This window comes from Sminthopsis crassicaudata, chromosome 2, assembly GCF_048593235.1.
Source record: "Sminthopsis crassicaudata isolate SCR6 chromosome 2, ASM4859323v1, whole genome shotgun sequence".
NCBI classification, from domain to species: Eukaryota; Metazoa; Chordata; class Mammalia; order Dasyuromorphia; family Dasyuridae; genus Sminthopsis; species Sminthopsis crassicaudata.
The window spans coordinates 589797794-589819375 of record NC_133618.1 but is presented as its reverse complement, the minus strand read 5'-3'; the positions used below and the strand labels follow the sequence as shown (position 1 = coordinate 589819375).

Below are 21582 nucleotides of genomic sequence, written 5' to 3'. Positions count from 1 at the left end.
AATTGTTTTATTGGGGCTGGTTTCCAATGTTTTAAATGATATTAATGAAAAATTACATAGTTTAGGGGATCATTATATGGAATTAAGTTCTATATATATTTTACTACTGAATGCTGGGCAGTATGAAGTCTGAGCTGATGTAGAAACACATAGAAAAGGGATTTTTACCTGTTTTTATGTGTTGTGGATCTCTCTGATGAAGCCTGTGGATCCCTTTCATAGAATAAATACATAAAATGAAATGACTCTAAAGGAAACCAAAGTTTAGTGAAAAATAAAGTATGTTTTTCCCCATCCAAATCCATCATCCCCTTAAAATCTGTTCCCAAGTCTTTTGGGAATCCATGGATCCCAAGGACAGAATTCCTGATACAGAGTATGAGAAGTGGGAGGAATTTTAGAGCTCATTCAGGCCAGTAACCCTAATTTTATAGAGGGAGAAACCAAGTCCCCAAATGGAAAAGCTGTTGCCCAAAGTTATACAGTTAGTTAGTGGCAGAGACAGTATTAAAACTTAGATCTGTGGACTTCCAGCCCAGTGTCCTTTCTCACTGTTCCCTGTTACAGCTAATTCCTCCAAAGGAAAGTGGGAAGGGAGAATGCTATGAGGAACCTGGAGATCAGTGTGTTCTACTTTGGATATGAGGGATCTTTATGAAGAGTCTCATGGCATCCTTCATTGGCAGAAACAAAGCACTTCACCCCACCTGCTTTTATATACTATCTAAGCCATTAAAATCACCCCAAATCCCAATGATATTTATCTTTCTCCACTCTATTCCCCCCAATCCAGGTCAAGTATAAATCGGACTTGAACTTGACTAGAGGCATTGGCTGGACTCCTCCAGGCTCCTATAAAGTGGAAATGGCTCGAAGGGCTGCTGAACTGGCCAATGCCCGGGGCCCAAGACCTCAGAATCCCTATGTAAGTATTTGCTTTAGTCTGTGGTGCAGCTGTGAAACCACAAATGCATCCTAGTTTCCTCTTACTTTGAGCTGTCACTCAAGAAAAATAAAACCAATAAAATGCCTATTTTCCAGGATTTGGGATGACTAGGTATAGGAATTCCAGGTAGCCCCCCCATGAGGTGCCTCTCAGAATAGATGGTACCACATCAACACTGAGCAAGAGCAGCCGGTATCTTAGGTTCCATTACTTGCTCATTTATATTGGTTGAAAGGATTAGGGACTCAGCAATTAAAATGGTTTTTATTTGAGCTCTGTCCCCTTTGGAGTAAAAAGTCCATGTCTTTCTCTTGCCTTAAAAGTTTTAGTTTTAGTTTTCCAGGTTGCTTTTTTGGAGAGAGAATTAAGGTTGGGGAGAATGAAAGGAAAGGGGGAAGAAATGGAAGTTGTAAATGCTCCTGAGGCATCTTAGGCTCTTCTTAGGAGAATTTCAGATTTCACTTAGATGGGCTCATTTCTTTTCCACAGGCAGGGATTGACCCCTCGGGGGAGGAAGACAATAACCAGGGGAATGTGAACCCAGATGCTACTGAGATTCTGCACGTCAAAAGGAAGAAGACACATCTGCTTGTAAATGAACAGCCCCCATGCAGAGGGTTAGACAGAGAAACTGGACATCGAAGTAGTCCCCTGCTCCCAACCCCTGGAGTCCCCCCAAAAAGCACATTTTAGATTCTTGAGGTTTGGAGAGCTGTAGATGGTCCTCTCCCCTTCCTCACCATTTTTGAGTCAGCCTTGTTACACTAGGACATCTTTGGCATTTTTGAACACAGTGTCACCCTAAAATGAAATATAGATCTTTATATTTTCAATTCAATATTTTAATATCCTGTTTTGAATGTTGGTTCTGTCTAGCACGTTATCCATGCTGAATAAAGGTGGTCAGACATGACTGGGGCTCTCATTCATTCTATAAGGATTGGTGGTTGTGACTGTTCTTGAGCTGGACTGTTGCTCCAGGAATGATGATTTCTAAAAACATAGGAACTGAAGAAAATAATGTAGGAGAATTTGGGCTTCCTGTATGGTTTCCTTGCAAATTATATGAGATAATACAGGGGTATGGAGAGGTATTGTGAAAATTCTGGCTAGAAAGTCATGGAGAAAAGACAAGCAGAGTATAAATGGAAATTATTTCTGATCAGCTCCAGTGAAACTCTTTAAATTGGTTGTCTACAGCTAGAAGGGACCTTGGAGACCACATGATCCAACTCTCCCCCTCACCTGCCATAGTTCCCCATTGTCCAGATGAAAAAACTGAGACCCAGAGAAAGGAAGTAATCTGGGTCAGACCAACACACTTGTTAGTGGAGGAGTCGGGTTGGAATCCCGAGTCTTCACTAATTATCAAGCCAATGTTCTTTCTTCCTCTCTGATTGTGTGCTTCTTGGCAGTGGACCTTCCTTTTTAGTTTCAACCAATAAGGCAATAATGATGAAGAGGAAGTTGGAGATAGAGAGGCTATAGCTTGTGCCTTATCAGATGCTAGCTTAGGCACTGCCTAGTATGATCCAGATTTTCCTTGGATGGTGTCTTTGATCCAGTTGTGGTACTTGGTCACTAGAGTATAAACTCCTGGTTTCTTTCCACATTTAAAGCCCCAGCTCACAATTCCATAAAGATAGTATTTGCCATCTCTTTCACAAGTTAAAGGGCCACCAGAATCACCCTAGAGGAAAATAAAACAGTTAGTTTTGTAGAAAGAATTGTTTGTGATGCTAAAGGTAAGAGGAAGGGAATGGCTCGTGATGCCTTTTAGTCCTAAGGTAGGAGCAAAGAAGCGCTATATACTTTCCCCTGTGTTCTGATCTCTACCCATGGCTAATTCCCTACTTCCTTTGCCTCATACCCAGTAAGACTATCCCCCTTTGGTTGAGTTGGTAGCTTCATTTAAAAACTATCCTGACTGTGGCAATAGGGGATAGGGGTATAATATGTGGTTCAAAATCACAGATAATCTAAAAATTCAACTTTAGTCATTAGCATCAATTTTCCAGAGCCTTGTACTATACACAGCTTAGCAACGGACAGGAAAATTCTTACTTAAATACAAGGAAGAAACATTGATATAATTCGGGGTAATATGGTAAAATAGAAAGAGAACTTTACTATGGTTAACTTTCTGTTTTACTACTTATTTATGTCTTGGGCAAAATTCTGCTTTTCTGACATTCAAATTACTTACTTCTGATCTGGAATTGCACAATATACTTCAAAAAGTAGATGTGAGGAAAACATCATCAATTAGCACACTCTTTATCATTGATGGCACAGGGATATCTTATATCCACAGTCTTCCATCTCCACTGAAAGGAGTAGCCTTTCCTCTCCATCTCTTTAATTGTTGTTTTTTTCCATTTGTATTATGGTATATATTTTTCCGGGGGTTGGTTCTTATGTCTTCTCATGTTTTCTTGAATTCTTCATATTTATCATTTTTTCCAGTATAATATATATATATGTATATATAGTATATATGTACGTAGTAATATATAGTATAGTAATATACATCAAGGTAACACATAGGTTTAATTATTCCCCAATCAATGGACACCCACTTTGTTTCCAAGGTACCCCATGAATATTTGGTTTTATATGGCATAGCTTATTTTATTGTTGACCTTAGAGCATTTGCCTACCAGCAGGTTCCCTGGGTCAAAAGGTATGAAAATTTTAGTTACTTTCCCCTCTAAATAATTATAAATAGTATTCCACAATGGTTGGAACAATTCCCAGCTCTGTGTTTTAGCGTGACTAGACTGTCCCTTCCTCTCACATTGAATTTTTTTCCTTTTTTTGTCAGTTAGCTGGGTGTGTTTCTTCTTCTTTTCCATTACACATTCTAATGGGAATACATTATTTCTACCCCAGATTCTGGTTTCTTCCCCAGAATCTAACTTTCTTTGTTTACAAGAATAGGTCTATAACAACAGTTCCATTAATTGCTTCCTCTACCTTTTGAAGTATGAAAATATCACTAGGAGAAGCCAAGAAAGTATTAGTTATTTTGCTTTTGGAAGAAATAAAGAGATTTACAAAATATCTAGATAATTAAACTTACCCATTTACATCATACCTTGACTTCATACAGATGTATTAAACAAAAAATAACCAGCCCTTTTTAGATAAACTCCATCCCTGCCATTCCTATATTTTAAGCAATGGCTCAGAAATACAAATCATGTTGAAATACAAATCATATTATCTTTTTTTTTCATTTTTTGCTGAGGCAATTGGGGTTAAGTGACTTGCCCAGGGTCACACAGCTGGGAAGTGTGTTAAGTGTCTGAGACCAGATTTGAACTTATTTTAGGACTGGTGCTCTATCCACTGTGCCAATTAGCTGCTCATCTTAGATATTATCTTAAGAAGAAATTTAATTCCCAAACTGTCCTGAGGTCTTCCATTTCTCTCCTAAGACCTTGTAACTCTTACTGATGCTTCCTGATATTTTTCTGGCAGTATCCATGAAAATTCCCAGAAATGGGTGGTAACATTTATAGATCTCTACCAAAGATGAAAGAGATGAGAAAGAGCATAGAATTTTAATCTATCAGCTTACCTATAGAAGGGTTCTGAGTTTGATAGGGAAGAATATCAATATTAATAGTTATAATGAAACTTATGGAATATCTATGGTGTTGAACTATCTCTTCTATCCCCTTTAACATGGGCAGGAAGGTTTTAAAATTTAAAACTCATGGCAAATGACTCTGGAAGGATAGAGGCATAGAGACACAGAGTCCATGATAAATTACACTATCCCCACTACCTCCTTCTTACCCCCCCCAAGAAGCTGGGACTTAGAGAAGGAAAATGAATGTATTCTGATGAAATCAGGTTAAAGCATCAAAGGAAGCTGATAAAGATAATGGCAACTTTCAAGGATTATCTGAGGAACATGAGGGAAAATTTGGGAAAGACATTGGTTTATAGGTAATTTTATACATATGATTCCCAGGTCCTTTTAGAGAAAAAACAAAACCATGAGTTCCACTGACTGTTGTCCCTTCCTTGAATTACTATTAATAAAGCTTCATCTCCCTCTATTTCTGTTCAGGGAATGCGGTCATAATTCAAAGTTGGTTGCTTATACATATGTAAATAATAATTAATGGGACATAAAATGTCATAGAATTGTCAGTCATAGAATGTTAAAAGGAAATGTGCCTTAGTAAATAGGATGCAGAGCTTGGAATAAGGTGCTTAGTTCAAATTTTGCCTCAAATACTATCCTAAAGTACTTTGTGAACTTTTAAATACTATTTAGATATAATTTAATTCCATCTCCATTATCCACAGGCAGAAACAGTGGCTTTGGAGGACAAATAAGTTGCTTCTGGTCATATGGTACATCTTAGTACCCTTCTAATTCCCAGACCAGGGCTTAGAACACTGAGAACTGTGGATTTTCATGGGACTTATACTGACATGAGCAGTGTCATTAATTCCAAGCAATACTCATTGGTTATTCCCTATAGCTCACCATCATGTGGATTCTGACACATTATTGTTCAAATGATTATAAATTGGAATAGCGAGCTTAGCTTATAAGGATACTCACCATCCTGTCCCAGAATGCAAGGGTTTTATGTAACTCCTTGTATTTTTTGTGATTCAGTTCACATCTAACTCTATGTGACATAATTTGGGTTTTCTTGGCAAAGATAGAGTTATTGTATTTTTTTTCCTCCAGCTTACTTACAGATGGAGAACTGAGGCAAACAGAATTAAGTGACTTACCCAGGATCACATAGCTAATATGTGTCTGAAGCTAGATTTGGATTCTGGTTCTGACTCCTTGTCTGGCACTCATTCATTGTGCCTCCTAGCTGCCCGTTGCATCTATAGTACCACAAAATTTAATAAAAGACATCCCATCACCGATCCCTCCCAACCAAAATAGATTATTGAAACGTGACATACTTGGCAGGAGTCAATCCCCTGTCCACCTGCACAGAACATGGTATCATCAATCAAGTTATTATATTGGTTTGGAGCATTACAACGAGATTTGGAGATCAGTTGGACTTTAGCATCCAGGAGATAACGAGATCCTCCTCCTATGTGAGAATAAAGAACAAATATTATTCTTGATGAAATATGGAGAATTTTACTATTATCAAGGTTATTGGGAGACGTCACGAAATTTAGATATAAAGGGAGAATTTTTCAAGAAGCAGCAAGACTTCTAGAAGCTGTTAGACATGTTCTCAAGTGAAGTCAATAGGTTCAAGAGATATAATTTCAGTGGTCCAGTAAACTCCCTCCAGTATAAGGCAGAAAGCAAACCCCTATTATTTAGTAGATAAGTGTTAGAGAATTATCACCTAAGGCTCTGTGAGAGTTTTTCCAAAGTCATACAGATAATAAATATCAGAGGCAGAATTTACATTCAGGTCTTCCTGAGTCAAAACACTCTATCATAAAACTAATCTGTCTCTTCTCATCACCATTAGCCGTCAAAAAATTCAGATTATCAGCTTTCCAGAACCACAATTTTCTCACTGTCAAGATAAGGAAACAGATTCACATTTTCATTGGGTTTGTATTGTTCATCTCTGATGACAAAATTCTGAATAATCATTTTTGAGATCAATCATATATCAGAACAATGAAATGGGAAGGATGCTGAATTTGGAATTTCAAAACCTGACAATGCCATTTGCTATCTGTATGACCTTGGGCAAATAATCTTACCTGTCTAGGCTGCAGTTTTCTCTCTATAAAGTGAAAGAACTAAATTAAATAACCTTTAAGGGCTCTTACTTAAAATTTTTTAATTAAATACATTTTTTTCATTTAACAAATTTATCTTCACATCCCTTCCCTCTCCTGCAGAGAAAGAAAAGCAAAACTCTTGTGACTAATATGATTAGTCAAGCAAAACATAATCAGACATTGATCACATCCAAAAAATATGTCTCATTCTATACTCTAAAATCTTCTGTCAAAAGGTGGAGTGCATGCTTCATCACTGGTCCTCTGGAATTAGATTAGGTCATTACATTAAGTAGAATTCTTAAATCTTAAAAATCGTCCTTACAATGGTGTTATTGTTGTATAATTATGTTCTAGGTTCTGTTCACTTCATTCTGTATCAAGTCATACAAGTCTTTCCAAGTTTTTCTGAAACCATTTTTAATATTTTTTAAAATTACATATGAGTATTCCTTTTCATTAATATTCTATAATTGTACAGCAATTTCCAATTCATGGGGATCCATTAGATTTCCAATTCTTTATTACCACCTCCTTCTTCCTTCCCCACCAACTGTTCTAATTTTTTTGTCTTTTATACATGCAGGTTCTTTTCCTCTTTCTTTGATCTCATTGGATTTGATGGTCAAATAAATTTGTTTCATTATAGAAATACTGCATATTTCAACTACATCATAATAAAAGCTCATTTAGAGAGGGTATCACTTATCTAGATGCTGAAAGGCATCTAGAAGATCATCTAGTTCATTTGCTTCATACTGGAGTGGTTTACCATTTCCTTTTTTAACTTATTTTACAGATGAGGAAACTGAGACAAACAGAGTTAAGTAACTTGCCCAGAGTCACACAGCTGTTAAATATCTGAGGCCAGATTTGATCTCATAAAGATGAGTCTTCTTGATTGATTCCAAGCTCTGAGCTCTACCCATTATGCCATCTAGCTCCCCTGTCTGGAACGTAGTAATATAATAATATTATATTAATAAATACCCTTTCATTAAATGACTAATGCAAAAGTTGTTTTTTTAAATAAGGGGATAAAAATGTAAATGCATGTGGACTATGCAAGCTTAATTATATTCTTCAATACATTCAACTTCAATCATATTTATTAATTGGTCTAAGTCTGCTACCATGACATCTGATTCCAATGGCAGATTGGACCCTATTTGACCACTCATTCTTGAATACTAACTAATAAGACACCAATTTATTTTACTAAAATTTTCAGGTAGTTTATAATCTAGTGTCAATTGGTTTACATCAATTTACATCAATTGGTTTATATTGGTTTAATTCAATCCCTTCATTTTCATAGATTAGGAAATTGACATGTAGAGGGGTCCAAATGACTAAGCCAATGTAACAAACAAGAATGTATCCTAATTCTAAGGAAAGGGAAAGAAAAGAATAAAATAAATATTTATTAAGCGTCTGCTATGTGCCACGCACTATGCTAACTACTTTATAAATATTATTTCACTTGGTCCTTATACCAATAACTTGGGAAGAAAGTGCTATGATTATGCTAATTTGATAGTTGAAGAAACTGAGATAAAGATTAAGTGATTAAGGACCTCACAGCTAGTAACTGAATTTGAGACTGAATTTGAACTCTGGTTTTCTTGACTCGAAGTCCTTTATCCTATCCATTATTCCATGTAGCCATTCTTAGGCCAATTTTTTTACCCATTATACTGTAATGACATTTAACCAGACGCTGACAAACCAGAATTTTATATTACCCCTTCATTCAAGAAATATGTTGAACATCCATTATGTTCAAAGTAGCATGCTAAGAGTTATGGAGGATACAAAGTAAAATAACACAGTTCTTTGCCACATAGTAGTTTGAAGTTTAAAAAAGAGAGGCTTTCAGTTTTCTACTTTTAGAAGAAAAGTTAAACATAGATAAATAAGAAGAGCCTATTAAAAAAACCAACAAGCCTTCTAATGTGTTCTTGTCCTTGGGTGAATACAAATGTAGTAATCTCTACCTTCCACCTACATAGAATTTCAAAATGACATAATTTTAGACATAGATGTAATTTCCAAGACCAGTTAGTCAAGGCTGTGACTTGGGGGAGAATTCCCTTTGCCAAAAAAAAATATAACAAGTAGTTATTCAGCCCTTGTTTAAAGACCACCAGTAAGAGGGAATCCATTCCCTCCCAAATCTTATTTTTACATACCTTTGAATGGTGTGAGGACAGTGAGTTGGTATAGTGAATAGAGTGCTAGGTCTAAAGACATGAAAACTCTCTTTGCAAAGTCCAAATCTGGGCTCAGATACTAGCTATTGACTTTAGACAAGTCACTTAATCCTGTTTGCCTTAGTTTCCTCAACTATAAAATGAGCTAGAAAAGGAAATGGAAAACCACTCCAGTATCTCCCTCAGGAAGACTCTAAATGAGGTCAGAAGACTTGGACATGACTGAACTGACTTTACAACAATAAAAAAAATAGGAAATTGTCTTTTACTGTGAACTAAAATCTGCCTCTCTGCAACTTGCAGTCCTGAATGTAATAAGGCAAGAAAGTTTCTTTTTAATTGAGAAATTTTTATGAAACTAAAATGACTCTCTGGTTAACCCTGAATTAACCATTAAGTCAGTTAAATAGAAGTTCCTCTTGGTCAATCATAGCAAATCATACATAGGTTTTATTGTTATTCCTTGATTCATTTAAAACTTTCCACTTCAGTTAAATAATGAGATGGAAGGGAAGAAAAAGGGTGGGAAATTGATTTTCGCTACATTCCTAAAATAAAAGCTATATTTGAAAGCCCTCTAATTTTTAGTTCTTGTCAAATAATTGAAATGAGAATGCAGGCCCCTTTTTTTCCCCTGGAAAACAGATGACCCACAATCATTTTTGTGCTCTCATTTTTAAACATTGACTAAGTCTGAACAGAAGAGATAAATAGCTTAGTTGGAAATTAGAAATCTCTTTGAGTATCTGAATTTTCATTTTCATTTCAGGAGGAGGGATTTTGTCTCCAAGACTTAATGGTTTGTCCCCAAGAACATTTGTTTAATTGAAACTGGGGTATGTGGATATAGCAAAGAGAAACAGTATTTATTCTTTGAGGATCGTACCTGTTGATGTTTCTCCCCATCCAGAAATGTAGCATTCTGTCTGAGAAGGAAATGGTACTTCAGATAGACATGCTGTCTTTACATACTTAGATTCTTGTGCACATTGACCATTCACTGCCTTTAACTTGAGCAAAGCTAGACAAAAAAAGAAAGGAATAAATGATAAGCTGCTATAGAATTGTGTTGGTTATAAATTTCAGCCTGTTTGGGAAGAGGTGGGGGAATAGAAATATCTGAATTTTTTTGACTAGTTGTATCTATGGTCAATCTTTTTTCTAAGAATCAAGGAGTTGCTTCATTTATAATTTTGATGATGACTTCTGAGGAAAAATAGGGACATAATAGCAACTAACATCAATAGTGTTTTACTATATAAAATAGAGACATTATCTCATTTGATTCTTACAACTAATATTTTATAATTGAAGAAAATGACACTCAGAGAAGTTAAATGGTAGATATAATTCAAATCTTTTTTTCCAAGTACAATTATACTAGACAGGTGTATAGAGTCATAAATGTCAGAGAAATAAATCCTTGTTCAGCAAATGATTGAACATATAGTTTGCTTTTAGGAAGTCCAGAAGATATAATGTTTTTTTCTTTTCATAGTTTTCTTTTTCTTTTCTTTATTTTCTTTTGCAAGGCAATTAGTGTTAAATGACTTATCCAGGATCAAACAGCTAGTGTCAAGTTCCTGAGGCTAATTTGACTCCTATCTATTAATAATATAATAATATCTATAATTCTATCTACTGCACCAATTAACTGCCCCCATATTTTCTCTACCTATTTGGTTGAAGCCTGAAATTTCTCAGTGCTGAATTTTTTTTGTTCAGCCTAATAATTTGATTTCTATTAAAATTTTTTTATGTTTTCTGTTAAAATATACATATTCCTGGGAAACACTTCAAAATTTTATCAGTCACTATCACTTTAGCATAAGTTAATTTCAAATCGCCTAAAACCTAAAGTTTCAGAGTCCCAGAGCACACAATTGAGAATTCATACCCAAAGATAAATTTTATCCTGCAATCAACTAAATGATAGGTGGCAAGACTGGTTGCACCCTACTCTTGCTGTGATACCCAATTTGGAGGTTTCTCTCCAATACACCTATCTTTATCTTCCAGCACTCCCATCTTCTTTACCTGGCATCTGAGCAAGCTCCACCCTTCCCCCTAGAATGAAGTGAGGAAACCTGGTGTTGGCAGCTCAGGACAGCTAAAACCTAAACTAGCTTTAACCACAACAGCTGCCTGGATACCACCCAGAAAATTCTTCCTTATTTCCTGGCTCCCAGATCGGATCACCCATAGACAAAGACAGCATCTGCCTTTGGGGGGTAGTGACCAGTAAATAAAAACCCTATAACACTCCTTTTCATTCTGGATAAAGCAGAGTAAACAAATGCATGAATGATCTGCATCTGAGTTGGTACAGGTCCTTCACTGGAAATTGATTAAAACAATGAAATCATTGACTTAATCTCTCTTCTCAAAAAAGAAAATAATCCCTTGAGAAGCTGGGAATCAGTTTATAAAAGTTGTCTAAGAGCTAGAAAGTTTTGGAATAAGTGCAAAATAGACATTTATAGACTTTCAGTTCAATGATCTTGTGATGAAGAGAGGCATCTACACCTAGAGAGAGGACTGTGGGAACTGAGTGCGGATCACAACATAGCAGTTTCACTCTTTTTGTTGTTGTTTGCTTGCATTTTGTTTTCTCTCTCATTTTTCCCTTTTTGATCTGATTTTTTTAGTGCAGCAAAATAATTGTATAAATATATACACATATTGGATTTAACATATATTTTAACATGTTTAATATATTTTGGATTACTTGTCATCTAGGGGAGGGGATGAGGGGAAGGGGGGGAAAATTTGGAACATAGGGTTTTGTAAGGGTCAATGTTGACAAATTATCCATGTATATGTTTTGAAAATAAAAAGCTTGAATTAAAAAAAAAAAGATGTAAAAATAAATTAAAAATTTACAGGCTTTATAATGTTTGTGATTGGTACAAGTTTTCTAGAGTCTTCTAGATCCAAACACCCAGAAAAATCACCCAGGAATGAGTATAATAGAAGGCACTTGCCAATATCATTATAAGGAATGTCATCTTCCTCTTTATAATCTGGGTGGACAAATATCTTCTCCACCCTAAATGACTGTTCATAGGATTCAGACTTCAACAGATCTTGTACTCCAAGAGCAACCCGTATTTGTTTGGCTTTTAACCTATAAGAGCAAAATTAGAAAGAGAATAGAAAGTTAAAATATATGTCCTAGCATTTGTTATTTGGAAAATCCAAGTAAGCATGAGTAAATTGTTCAGTGACCCAAGACAATGTCACATATTAGGATTTTAACTAATTGACTTCTAGAAACATTTATGGGTAATAGACCACTTTTTCCTAATTCTATCATTGTTACAGTAAACTGAGCTGCAGGTCAGGTTTCAAAACTTTAGTTGATAGCTATAGGCTCCATATTCACTTGGTCTAAAGCTCATTGACAGCTCAGTTAACCAGCAATAAATTCTATCTTCTTTATATCTTATATATTCCCTCTTTTCTCTTCTATTACTTTCATCCCCCTGGTCCAGGCCCTTAAGTACCTGGACTACTTCAACAATTTGCTAATCTACCTACCACAAATCTCTCCCCGCTCCACTCCATGCTCCATTCCAGCTGTCAAATTAATCTTTCTAAAGAACAGGTCTATCACCTCCCCCTCCAATTCAATAAACTCCAGTGGCTCCCTATTATCTCCAAGATCAAATATAAAACCCTCTGGTTGGCATTCAAAGCCCTTCATAAAATAGCTCTATCTATCCTAGTGTTCTAATGCTTCCCTCTTTCCCCCTTTATCTCCCTCTAAACCCCATACTTTGTAGTCCAATGACACCAGCTTCTGGCTGTTCCTCACATCTCACAACTCCAGGTATTTTCACTGGCCTTCCCCCATGGCTGGAATTTTTTTCCTCCTCATCTCTGCATTCTTTAAGACCCAGTTTTCTTCAAATCCCAATTCAATTTGATCTCTACAAGAGGCCTTTCCCAACTCTCTTGAATGCTAATGCCTTTCCATTGTAGATTATCTCCAATTTATTCTATTTAAATTTTGTTTGCATGTTTTCTCCCTTATAACTATGTCCTCCTTAAGACGAGGGATTTTTGCTTTTCTTTGCATCTTCAGTACTTAGAACAATGCCTGGGATATAGTAGACTCTTTTAAAATTAATTTTATAATTATAATTTTTGACAGTAATATGCATAGGTAATTTTTTTTACAACATTATCCCTTGTACTCACTTCTTTTCCAAATATTTCCCCTCCCTCCCTCTACCCTCTTCCCTAGATGGCAGGCAATGAGTTATAGTAGACTCTAATGCCTGTTAACTCATTGATAGGGGACCAAGATCCAGTGAAAGACACTGTGGTTCTCTCTTGCCTTGTAAAACCGGTTGGCACTGCATTCTGAGAATATCACCCAAAAGACTCAATATCATTGAAGCTTTTGAGGATTTGCCACACTATTTTAAGATGAAGGAATTTGGAGATGGATGCAGTTTTAGTCCTAAAGTCTAGTGTTTCCATTTTACTTTGAAGATTGTAGAAAAGCTGAATCACTACCCAATATTACATGGGAAATAAGTGACAAAAAAAAGGATTGCTTTGTCCCTTTCCCCCAAGTTTCCAGACTCTGGCTTTCTCCTTTTTCCTATAAGCCATTTTTCAGAACTTTATCTTTCTTTCCTAGCTCCCCTTTTATTATTAAAGTCCTTAGGGATTTGCAAGGTAAAGGCTAATTGATTTGATAAAAGAATAGCCCTATTTTTTTTACTGCTCTATTTCTAGGTGACATGTGTACAATTTATTGTTAGGGGATCATGTCCCCAACTCTAGAGTGGAACAGGCCTTATGTAACCAGCACTGTCACAGTTGCTCCCCCCTTCCTCTTAGCACCATCTTGTTCACCCTTAAAAGGCCACCCTCAGATTACCTGAGCTATACTCTGTGTGATGTCCTAGGGTGGCAGGGGGTTGGCAAGCCCTCTTACAATTAATAACATAAATGGCTGACTATTCTTAGGTAGAAGGGTCACCATCAAATGTTTACACTAGCAACTGTCTATAGATAAGACAGGTCAATCTTGACCATGAACTTATCAAATTCTAGGGGTGGAATGGTTTCCTTTTGAGAAAGAGAAATTCCTTTTTGGGAAAGACACTTTATAACTAGATCAAGGAAATAATATAAAAGGAATCAATATATAGAGCAGGAACTAATTAGTCTTGGAACTTTGGTTAGAATAATGTTAGGATATGGTGATTGGACTATTTTTGGCCAGTGGATTTGAAAGATCTCCTTCCTAAGTTTTGTGTCCTCAGCAGTTACTAAGGATTCTACCCAGCAGAGTGAAACAAAAGAACATAATTAATGGCAAAGTGTTTTTTAAAAATATCAAGCAAGGCCAATATACCTCAACAAAGAATCTTTTGTTGGAGAAGAAACCATGTCAAGTAGTCATAAATCTGTTGTTTAATGATAATATTTTCAGAGCGTTTTATGGTTAACAAAGCAACTTCCTTATAATATTGTGAGGTACGAAGTTCAAGCATCATTTTTCGCATTTTACAGATGAGGAAGCTGAGGCTCATAGAAATTAAGTTGCTTGCCCAGGATTATTTGTCAGGAAAGGGTCAAGACCCTGGACACCTAGGTTATTGGTTATGGAAAGGTGACTATTCTCACATCTTGAACTTACATTACACAGTGTGCAGCAGTGAGAACCCAGCAAGGCTCAATCAGTGTGCCTCCACACAAGTGCCCATTGGGTGAGGGGACAGTCAATGGTGGAATTGCTTGGAGAGATGCCTGCCAAGGGTGTTTGCCTGGAGTACTCTTGAAACCCCCATAGATCCTTTTGATTTTTGCATCTATCTCTGGTAACCCACAGGTACCAAACATTTCACTTGAAACAGAGGGCTCAATAGGACTCCAAAAGGACTCCATGACATCTGTGGTAACAAAGCAAAAAACAAAATCTGAATAACATCACAACCACTTGCCCTCTGCCAGTCCCACCTTTTTTTTCCTCCAAGAAGAATACAAGGAATAAAAATCAACTAATATGAATCCACACTAGAGCACCAATCTTGGAGTGATTTTTATAACCTACTTTATTTAATACAGTTTCTTCATTATTTATTAAAATAACCAAGATCACACAGATACTTACTTGGTAGAAGAAATAGGACTTAGAATTCAGACACAAAGTTCTTATTTCTATTCTATTCCTTTTTAAGGGGAAAAAGTTTGATAATTTTGAAAGTGAATTACATATATTATCTCATTTGATCCCAGGAAATATGCAGGAGACAGGTATTATCTTTTCAATAAGAAAATTTGGAGTCAGAAAAATAATGTGGAAACTGAGACAAATAAGGTTAAATGACTTGCACAGGGTCAAATAGCCTGTGGTGTCTAAGGCCTGATTTGAACTTAGGTCCTCCAACTCCAGGCCAGCAGCTCTATCCACAGCATCATCTAGTTATCTCATTTTAACCTCAGGATAACCCTGAGAGACAGCCATGGTATAATCTCCATTTTATAGATCAATAAACTGAGTTCAATGACTTTCCCAGGATCATATAGCTAGTAAGTGTCAGAGACTGTGTTTGAACTCATCTTCCAGACTCAGAACTCCAATTACTGAACCACTTCTGCTCCATAGACTCTCACAATAGAAAGCTTTGATATTGGAAAGAATCTTGGGAGCCATCTCTCCCAAAGCCATCTCTAACCACACTGAGACTTGTTCCCACCTCAGAAATCTACAGATCAAGACGTGATTTATTGTTTCAGTTTTGGATTAAACTGAAAAGAGTGTTTGTTCATACCTCAAGCAAATGAAACTATTCTCTGACTTCTCTGGTCACCTCCCATCTTCTCTAGGGGACCTCTTCCTCCTTCTCTCCCCATGGTTGATACCTTCCCTTAACATGACCTTTCAGTCTCTGTCTCTTCTTTTCTTCTCCTCTCTCTCCATCTCTGTTTCTGTCTCTATCTCTGATGTCTGTCTCTCCTCTGTGACTGTCTTTTTCTCTGTGTGTATGTGTGTGTGTGGGGGTGTTGTCTGTCTCTCTGTTTCTCTCCCCTCTTTATTTTCCCTCTCTGTCTCTATGGGTCTCTTTTGTTCTCTGCTCTCCTCCTCCTCCTCCTCCTCGTCCTCCTTCTCCTCCTCCTCCTCCTCCTCCTCCTCCTCCTCCTCCTCCTCCTCCTCCTCCTCCTCCTCCTCTTCCTCCTCTTCCTCCTCTTCTTCCTCCTCCTCCTCCTCCTCTTCCTCCTCTTCCTCCTCTTCTTCCTCCTCCTCCTCCTCCTCTTCCTCCTCCTCCTCCTCCTCCTCCTCCTCCTCCTTCTCTTCCTATCAGTCTCTCTCTCTCTCTCTCTCTCTCTCTCTCTCTCTCTCTCTCTCTCTCTCTCTCTCTCTCTCTCTCTCTCTCTCTCCTCTCTGTCTGTTTCTCTCTTTGTCTCATTGTTTCTGTTTCTTTATTTCTCCTCTCTCTGTCTCTCATCTCTGTCTTTCTGTCTCCTTGTCTCTGTCTCTGTCTCTCCTCTTCTCTCTTGCTGTCTCTTTTCTGTTTCTCTCTGCTTCTGTTTCTCTGTCTGTCCTTTCTGTGTGTATTTTTCTCTGAATTATTTGCATATTGGCCCCATCAGAAGGTGAGTTCCTTAAGATCAGAAACCATGGACTTATTTATTTATTTATACCATTTATAAACATTTGAAATTTTATTTTAAAAAGCATCATCCTTTTCAATATTTCCTTTATAATATTATATTATATATTGTCATAAAATAATATCAATATTTAATATTTCCTTTTTAAATTTATTTTTTAAATTTTGATAACCTCACACTAATTGAAAAGATCTGCTAACTCATCAATGGTCATATTTTCACTATTCTTTTGTATGATAGTCAGAGACATAGAATATTATAACCCATATATAATGACATTTTCATATTTTTCATTTGGATGTATAGACCTAAGATCAAAGTCTTCCATAGATACATTAGGTTTGCCTGAACTCATCTTGCTTTCCAGAACTTTCCCATTTCCCATATCTTGTTCCTTGTCCACTTCTGCCCACGCTCAATCTCCCCTTCCCTTCTCCTTATCATTAGGGCCGCTTAGATTCCAGGTTTCCTCCTGTTCTAGTACAACCTCTAGAATCTAGTGCTTATAAACTCATGATGCCTAGGACAATGATACAGAATGTATTTTGCTGCTTGTAGCTGCTGTTCTGTTGATTTATATTTTGGCTAAAGGAGTCAGATTGGGTTTGGAGAGGTGGGGGAATGGAGGGGAGCTGGAGATGGAGGGGATTTCTAGCTGAGGAAAAGTACTATTTAAAACTACTTTTCTTTTGCTTTGTTGATTACAGATATTCTGTTATCCATAAATGTTCTTCTGCCCTTAGACATTCTCTTAGGAGTAAGTACTCTGATTCTAATCTGTCATCTGCATAAAGGAAGAGTTGGCAGGACACCAGATTGTCTCAAGAGTCTTTTCTTCTTATTCTTTAAAAAAATGAGAGTTTATTATTTTTTTTACTTTTGAAATAATAAGAATTTTAAAAAATTAATCAGTTATTCTTATTCTTCTTGAGACAATCACTAAGATCTCTTTTTGCCAAGATGTTCTATCTCTGTAATGTGAGTTACACAATTAATGTGTAATTCACATTACACATGTGAATACATACAATATGTGTACATATATGCAAACATACACACATATAACCAAATAGCTATGCGTTTAGACTTCTACCAGACTTACCTGAAGATGAGCAAGAAGTGATATCACAGAACTCCCAACTCAATGTGTTTTTGTCCAATTGAATGAAGCACCAAGGACTTTTGTCGCCATCTGGATTCCTAAAAAGAATGCATCCCAGTACAAATGAATCAATAGGAACTGATCAAAGAACCCTTTGAATAAAACCAGATCGTATTATGGGATGGAAAAAAGGAGGCTTGATTGGTGAAAGGTGATCACAATCTCTCTCTGAGTCTTTTCAGCCAGGAGATGAAATATGTCAACCTCCTCCCCCGATTGATACTCTCCTAAGATTTCCTACAAACCTGCTACAAAAAATTAAAGGGTGGTAGAGTAATAATAATAACAATAACTAAAAGAAGAGAAGAAAGAATAGGAAGAATCATATATAACACCTACTATCTAGCAGACTCTTTGTTAAATCCTTTCATTAGTCCTTAGTTATCAGAGACAAATGGTAAAGATTCTTTTACCTGCAATAGTTGTGTTCACCAATACCATGTAATGTGGCATCTTCCATAAAAACGTTATAAGCTTCCTTCAAGAGAAGGTGAGAGTTCCAATGAAGGCAGGTGTTGTGGTTGATTGTCTTACTGACTTTTCCTCGGTAGTTGAGGCCTTTGTCTTCATAACAGTCTTCAGGACCTCCAAGAAAAAAAGACAAAACAAAAGAAAATAGCTATTCTTCCATTCCTCTCTGGGGAATGGGCTGAGTAGCTGGTAGCAAGAAAAATTATAAAATAATATAATTATTATTACTTTTGCTACCCTAAATGATAATACCGATGTCTCAGAAAGTAGTATGGGTTGAATTTCCAATCCTTTTCCCAAGGTTTAGAACATGTATTTGTTAATATGTGGAAAATTGGCCATGAATGAGTAGTAGTAGCCCTAGTAGCCCAAGTAGGCCAAAGAAATAATTATATGAACATGATGCGAGTATATTCAAGTCTGGTTAAGTTTGATCTTTACACAGAATTGGTCAAATCAGAAATTAACTACACTTGTGATTTCCATTCTAGAAAGGCAGAAATAGCAGAAGCAGACACTGAAAGGAATTTTAATTCCTAAGTGCTAGAATTTAAGTAAACTCAATTTCAATAGGAGATACAGGCTGTTTCCAAGGAATGTTGTTTGGCTCTCTTGGTCTTGGGTATAGGAAATGACCATACCTATTTCACAGAATTTCCCTCTGAATCCATCAGGACAGCTACATGTAAACTTGGATCTCTGCCTGTTCCTCTTGCAGGTACCTCCATTTTTGCAGGGATTTGGTCTGCATGATGTAAAGACTGTCAAAAAGGAAAGTAGAGTCAGTGAGTTCCTTCATAAAGAGAATACACAGCCTTGGAACTGGAAGGAAGAGAGTTTTCCCTAGCTATACATCCAGTTGATATATTTTAGTGATAAGACAAATCACCATAATGTTTGTTGTTGCCTACAATAGCAGCTGTGGTTCATTTTACAGGAGGGGGAGGCACGGCCACAGCCAGAAGACCTAGGGGTTAGATTTGTGGGGTGAGATAGAAATTTGTGTTTTCTGATCCTACCCTTAAGCACTCGGTAGTGAGTTGACTCTTACTTAAGATAAATTAACAAGATTCCATCTCAACCCAAAACTTTGGTTAATCTCTATTTTGTCTTGTGGCTTATATTCTTTCTCTGGTCTTCTAGTATGGCTCCATAGCTGCTCTTCCACACCCTCTGAGATTGACTTGATAGGAAGGCTAGTTTGGTTCTCTACCTATAGACTTTACCTAGGAGTAAATGGAAAAGCATATACTTGTTTCACTTCATTAACTGAGCTAGCTATAACTAGGTATGAAAAGATTTAGAGCTGGAAGGACCTTACCAGTTACTTAATCTAATCTCAATTTAGCTTCTTTTTATTAACTTCTCTATTACTATTTGGTTATCACCATCCTCCCATCCTCCCAGTCACCAAGATTTTTGACCTATGTGCCATATTTAATCCTCTGTTACCCTCTTCATCCCATATCTATCCTCTGTCTGACTGCCCTTAACTTTAGTATCTTCTTCGAGTAGAACCATGAGAAAAGTGTGCATAGTAACAAGATGATGTGATGATTAATTGTGATGGACTTGACTCTTCTCAACAATGCTGTGATTCAAGACAATTCCAATAGAATTGGGATGGAAAATGCCATCCACACTCAGAGATAGAATTATGGATCTTCTTTCTCATGTTTTTTTCCCTTTTGACCTTATTTCCCTTGTACACTATGATAAATATTGAAATTTGTTTAAAAGAATTGCTCATATTTAATCTGTATCAGGTTCCTTGCTGTCTTGATGATTGGAGAATAAGGGAAGGAGGGAAAATTTTGTTAATAGTCTTACAAAAATGAATGTTAAAAAACTATCTTTGCATGTATTTGGAAAATAAAATACTATAAAAAATTTTTAAATTGAAAACTAAAAAACTCCAAAACTTTACTGTCTTTTTTCTGTTGACTATCTCTAGTCCATTTTGTTTGCACATAGTTGTTTGCATGTTGTCTTTCCCTTTAAACTGAGATTTGGCATTAGAAGCCATCTTTTGACTATCTTTAGGTAGGTAGATGGTTTAGTAAATAGAGCTCTGGCCCCAAGGTCACACAGTTATCCTCTGGTTAACTTCTCCAGCCTTTGACATTTTTCATTACTCTATTTAAAAAATGGGTAATCTCTCATTTCTAGGTTTTCTTGAAAGTGCTTTCTTCTGGTTCTCTTATCTGTCAGACTGCTCCTTCTTGCTCTCTGATGGATCTTCATCTTCACCCAGGTCTTATTCACGAAATGTGAGTGTCCTTTCTCCCCCCAAAAAAGTCTGTTCCTGGCTCCTCTTCCCTATTTGCTTTATACTAACTTGAAGATCTCATTGATTCCTATGGATTCAACTATTCTTTCCATTCTTAGTTCTATATAATGAGTGGAAGACTCTTTCCTGAACTCCAGTTTTATATTACCAACAGCTGCACAGGTATCCTAATTAGATATTTCATAGATAGGTCAGGAATCATGTTTTTTCCTTTCCTTTTATCCCTTAGCCTGTCTCATTGTAAATACTTAATAAATGGATGTTGACTGTCAGGAATCCAGTCAATCAACATCACTGGTTGAGAATTTAGTATACACAGTCTTGAACTCTTGAGAGAGATGCTGAGGATATTAATAATATAGACTCTGCCCTTATGATTTTATAGTTAGTTGGGGAGATAGGACACTTTTGGCCAAAGAGAGGAGTTTGGAACTCTTAGGAAGCAACAATAAATGTTGCTATGCAAAACAAACAAAAAAAAACATAAACAGAGGATCTTAAAATGAAATCTAGGAAAGTTTCCTGGAGGTAGTGAATTTTGAGTTGATATCTTTGAGAAAGGAAGGTTGATTGATACCTCAAGACTCTTAGTAAATATCAAGTAAATTTTACTGAATGATCACATACAATATCCAGCCCTCAGAAGTTATTGCTTCCTTGATCATTCAAATTCCTATTACTTTGTGTCACAACTGTTATTAAATGATAACACTGAATAATTGATTGTTATATCACATATATTAAATGATAAGACCTATCCATAGATGGCTCTATTTCAACAATATAACAAACAATAAATAACCAACAAACGAGCCAATTTTCTGGGTGCTATGCTAAGTATTAGAGTTATGAAAATGGTAACAAAACAGTTCTTGCCTTCAAGTTTATTTTCTCCTGGGGGATACAGTATGTACATCAAGAAGTTGATACAAGGTAATTTAGGGAGGGCCACAGAGTCCTAACTACTCAGGGAATATGGAAATGCTTCTTATAGGAGATGGTGCATAAGATGTATTAGGGTACTGGGAATCCGAGGTAAGAATGTCTTTTTAGAGGCTTAGAGACCCAAAAGACAAAGGTTTTTAATTCAGCTAATAGCAAAAAGAAGTCCAGACTTTGGAGG

General features: G+C 36.5%; 2 protein-coding genes across 3 annotated transcripts in view; one reads left to right on the top strand and one right to left on the bottom strand.

The window, feature by feature from the left end:
- The window catches only part of NRAP (nebulin related anchoring protein), an 81905-nt gene extending 80046 nt beyond the window's left edge, over positions 1-1859 (top strand). For both annotated transcript variants that reach the window (XM_074295651.1, XM_074295652.1), the window contains exons 41-42: positions 794-925; positions 1436-1859. In XM_074295651.1, coding sequence (XP_074151752.1) covers positions 794-925; positions 1436-1639 — 336 coding nt within the window. In that variant the 3' untranslated portion in view covers positions 1640-1859. The remainder of the gene's footprint in view (positions 1-793; positions 926-1435) is intronic.
- The window catches only part of HABP2 (hyaluronan binding protein 2), a 59284-nt gene continuing 39484 nt past the window's right edge, over positions 1783-21582 (bottom strand). Inside the window, exons 6-13 of the mRNA XM_074295653.1 lie at positions 18811-18930; positions 18112-18283; positions 17639-17736; positions 14561-14813; positions 11886-12028; positions 9788-9922; positions 5894-6030; positions 1783-2636 (exon numbers count right to left, since the gene is read on the bottom strand). Coding sequence (XP_074151754.1) covers positions 2469-2636; positions 5894-6030; positions 9788-9922; positions 11886-12028; positions 14561-14813; positions 17639-17736; positions 18112-18283; positions 18811-18930 — 1226 coding nt within the window. The 3' untranslated portion in view covers positions 1783-2468. The remainder of the gene's footprint in view (positions 2637-5893; positions 6031-9787; positions 9923-11885; positions 12029-14560; positions 14814-17638; positions 17737-18111; positions 18284-18810; positions 18931-21582) is intronic.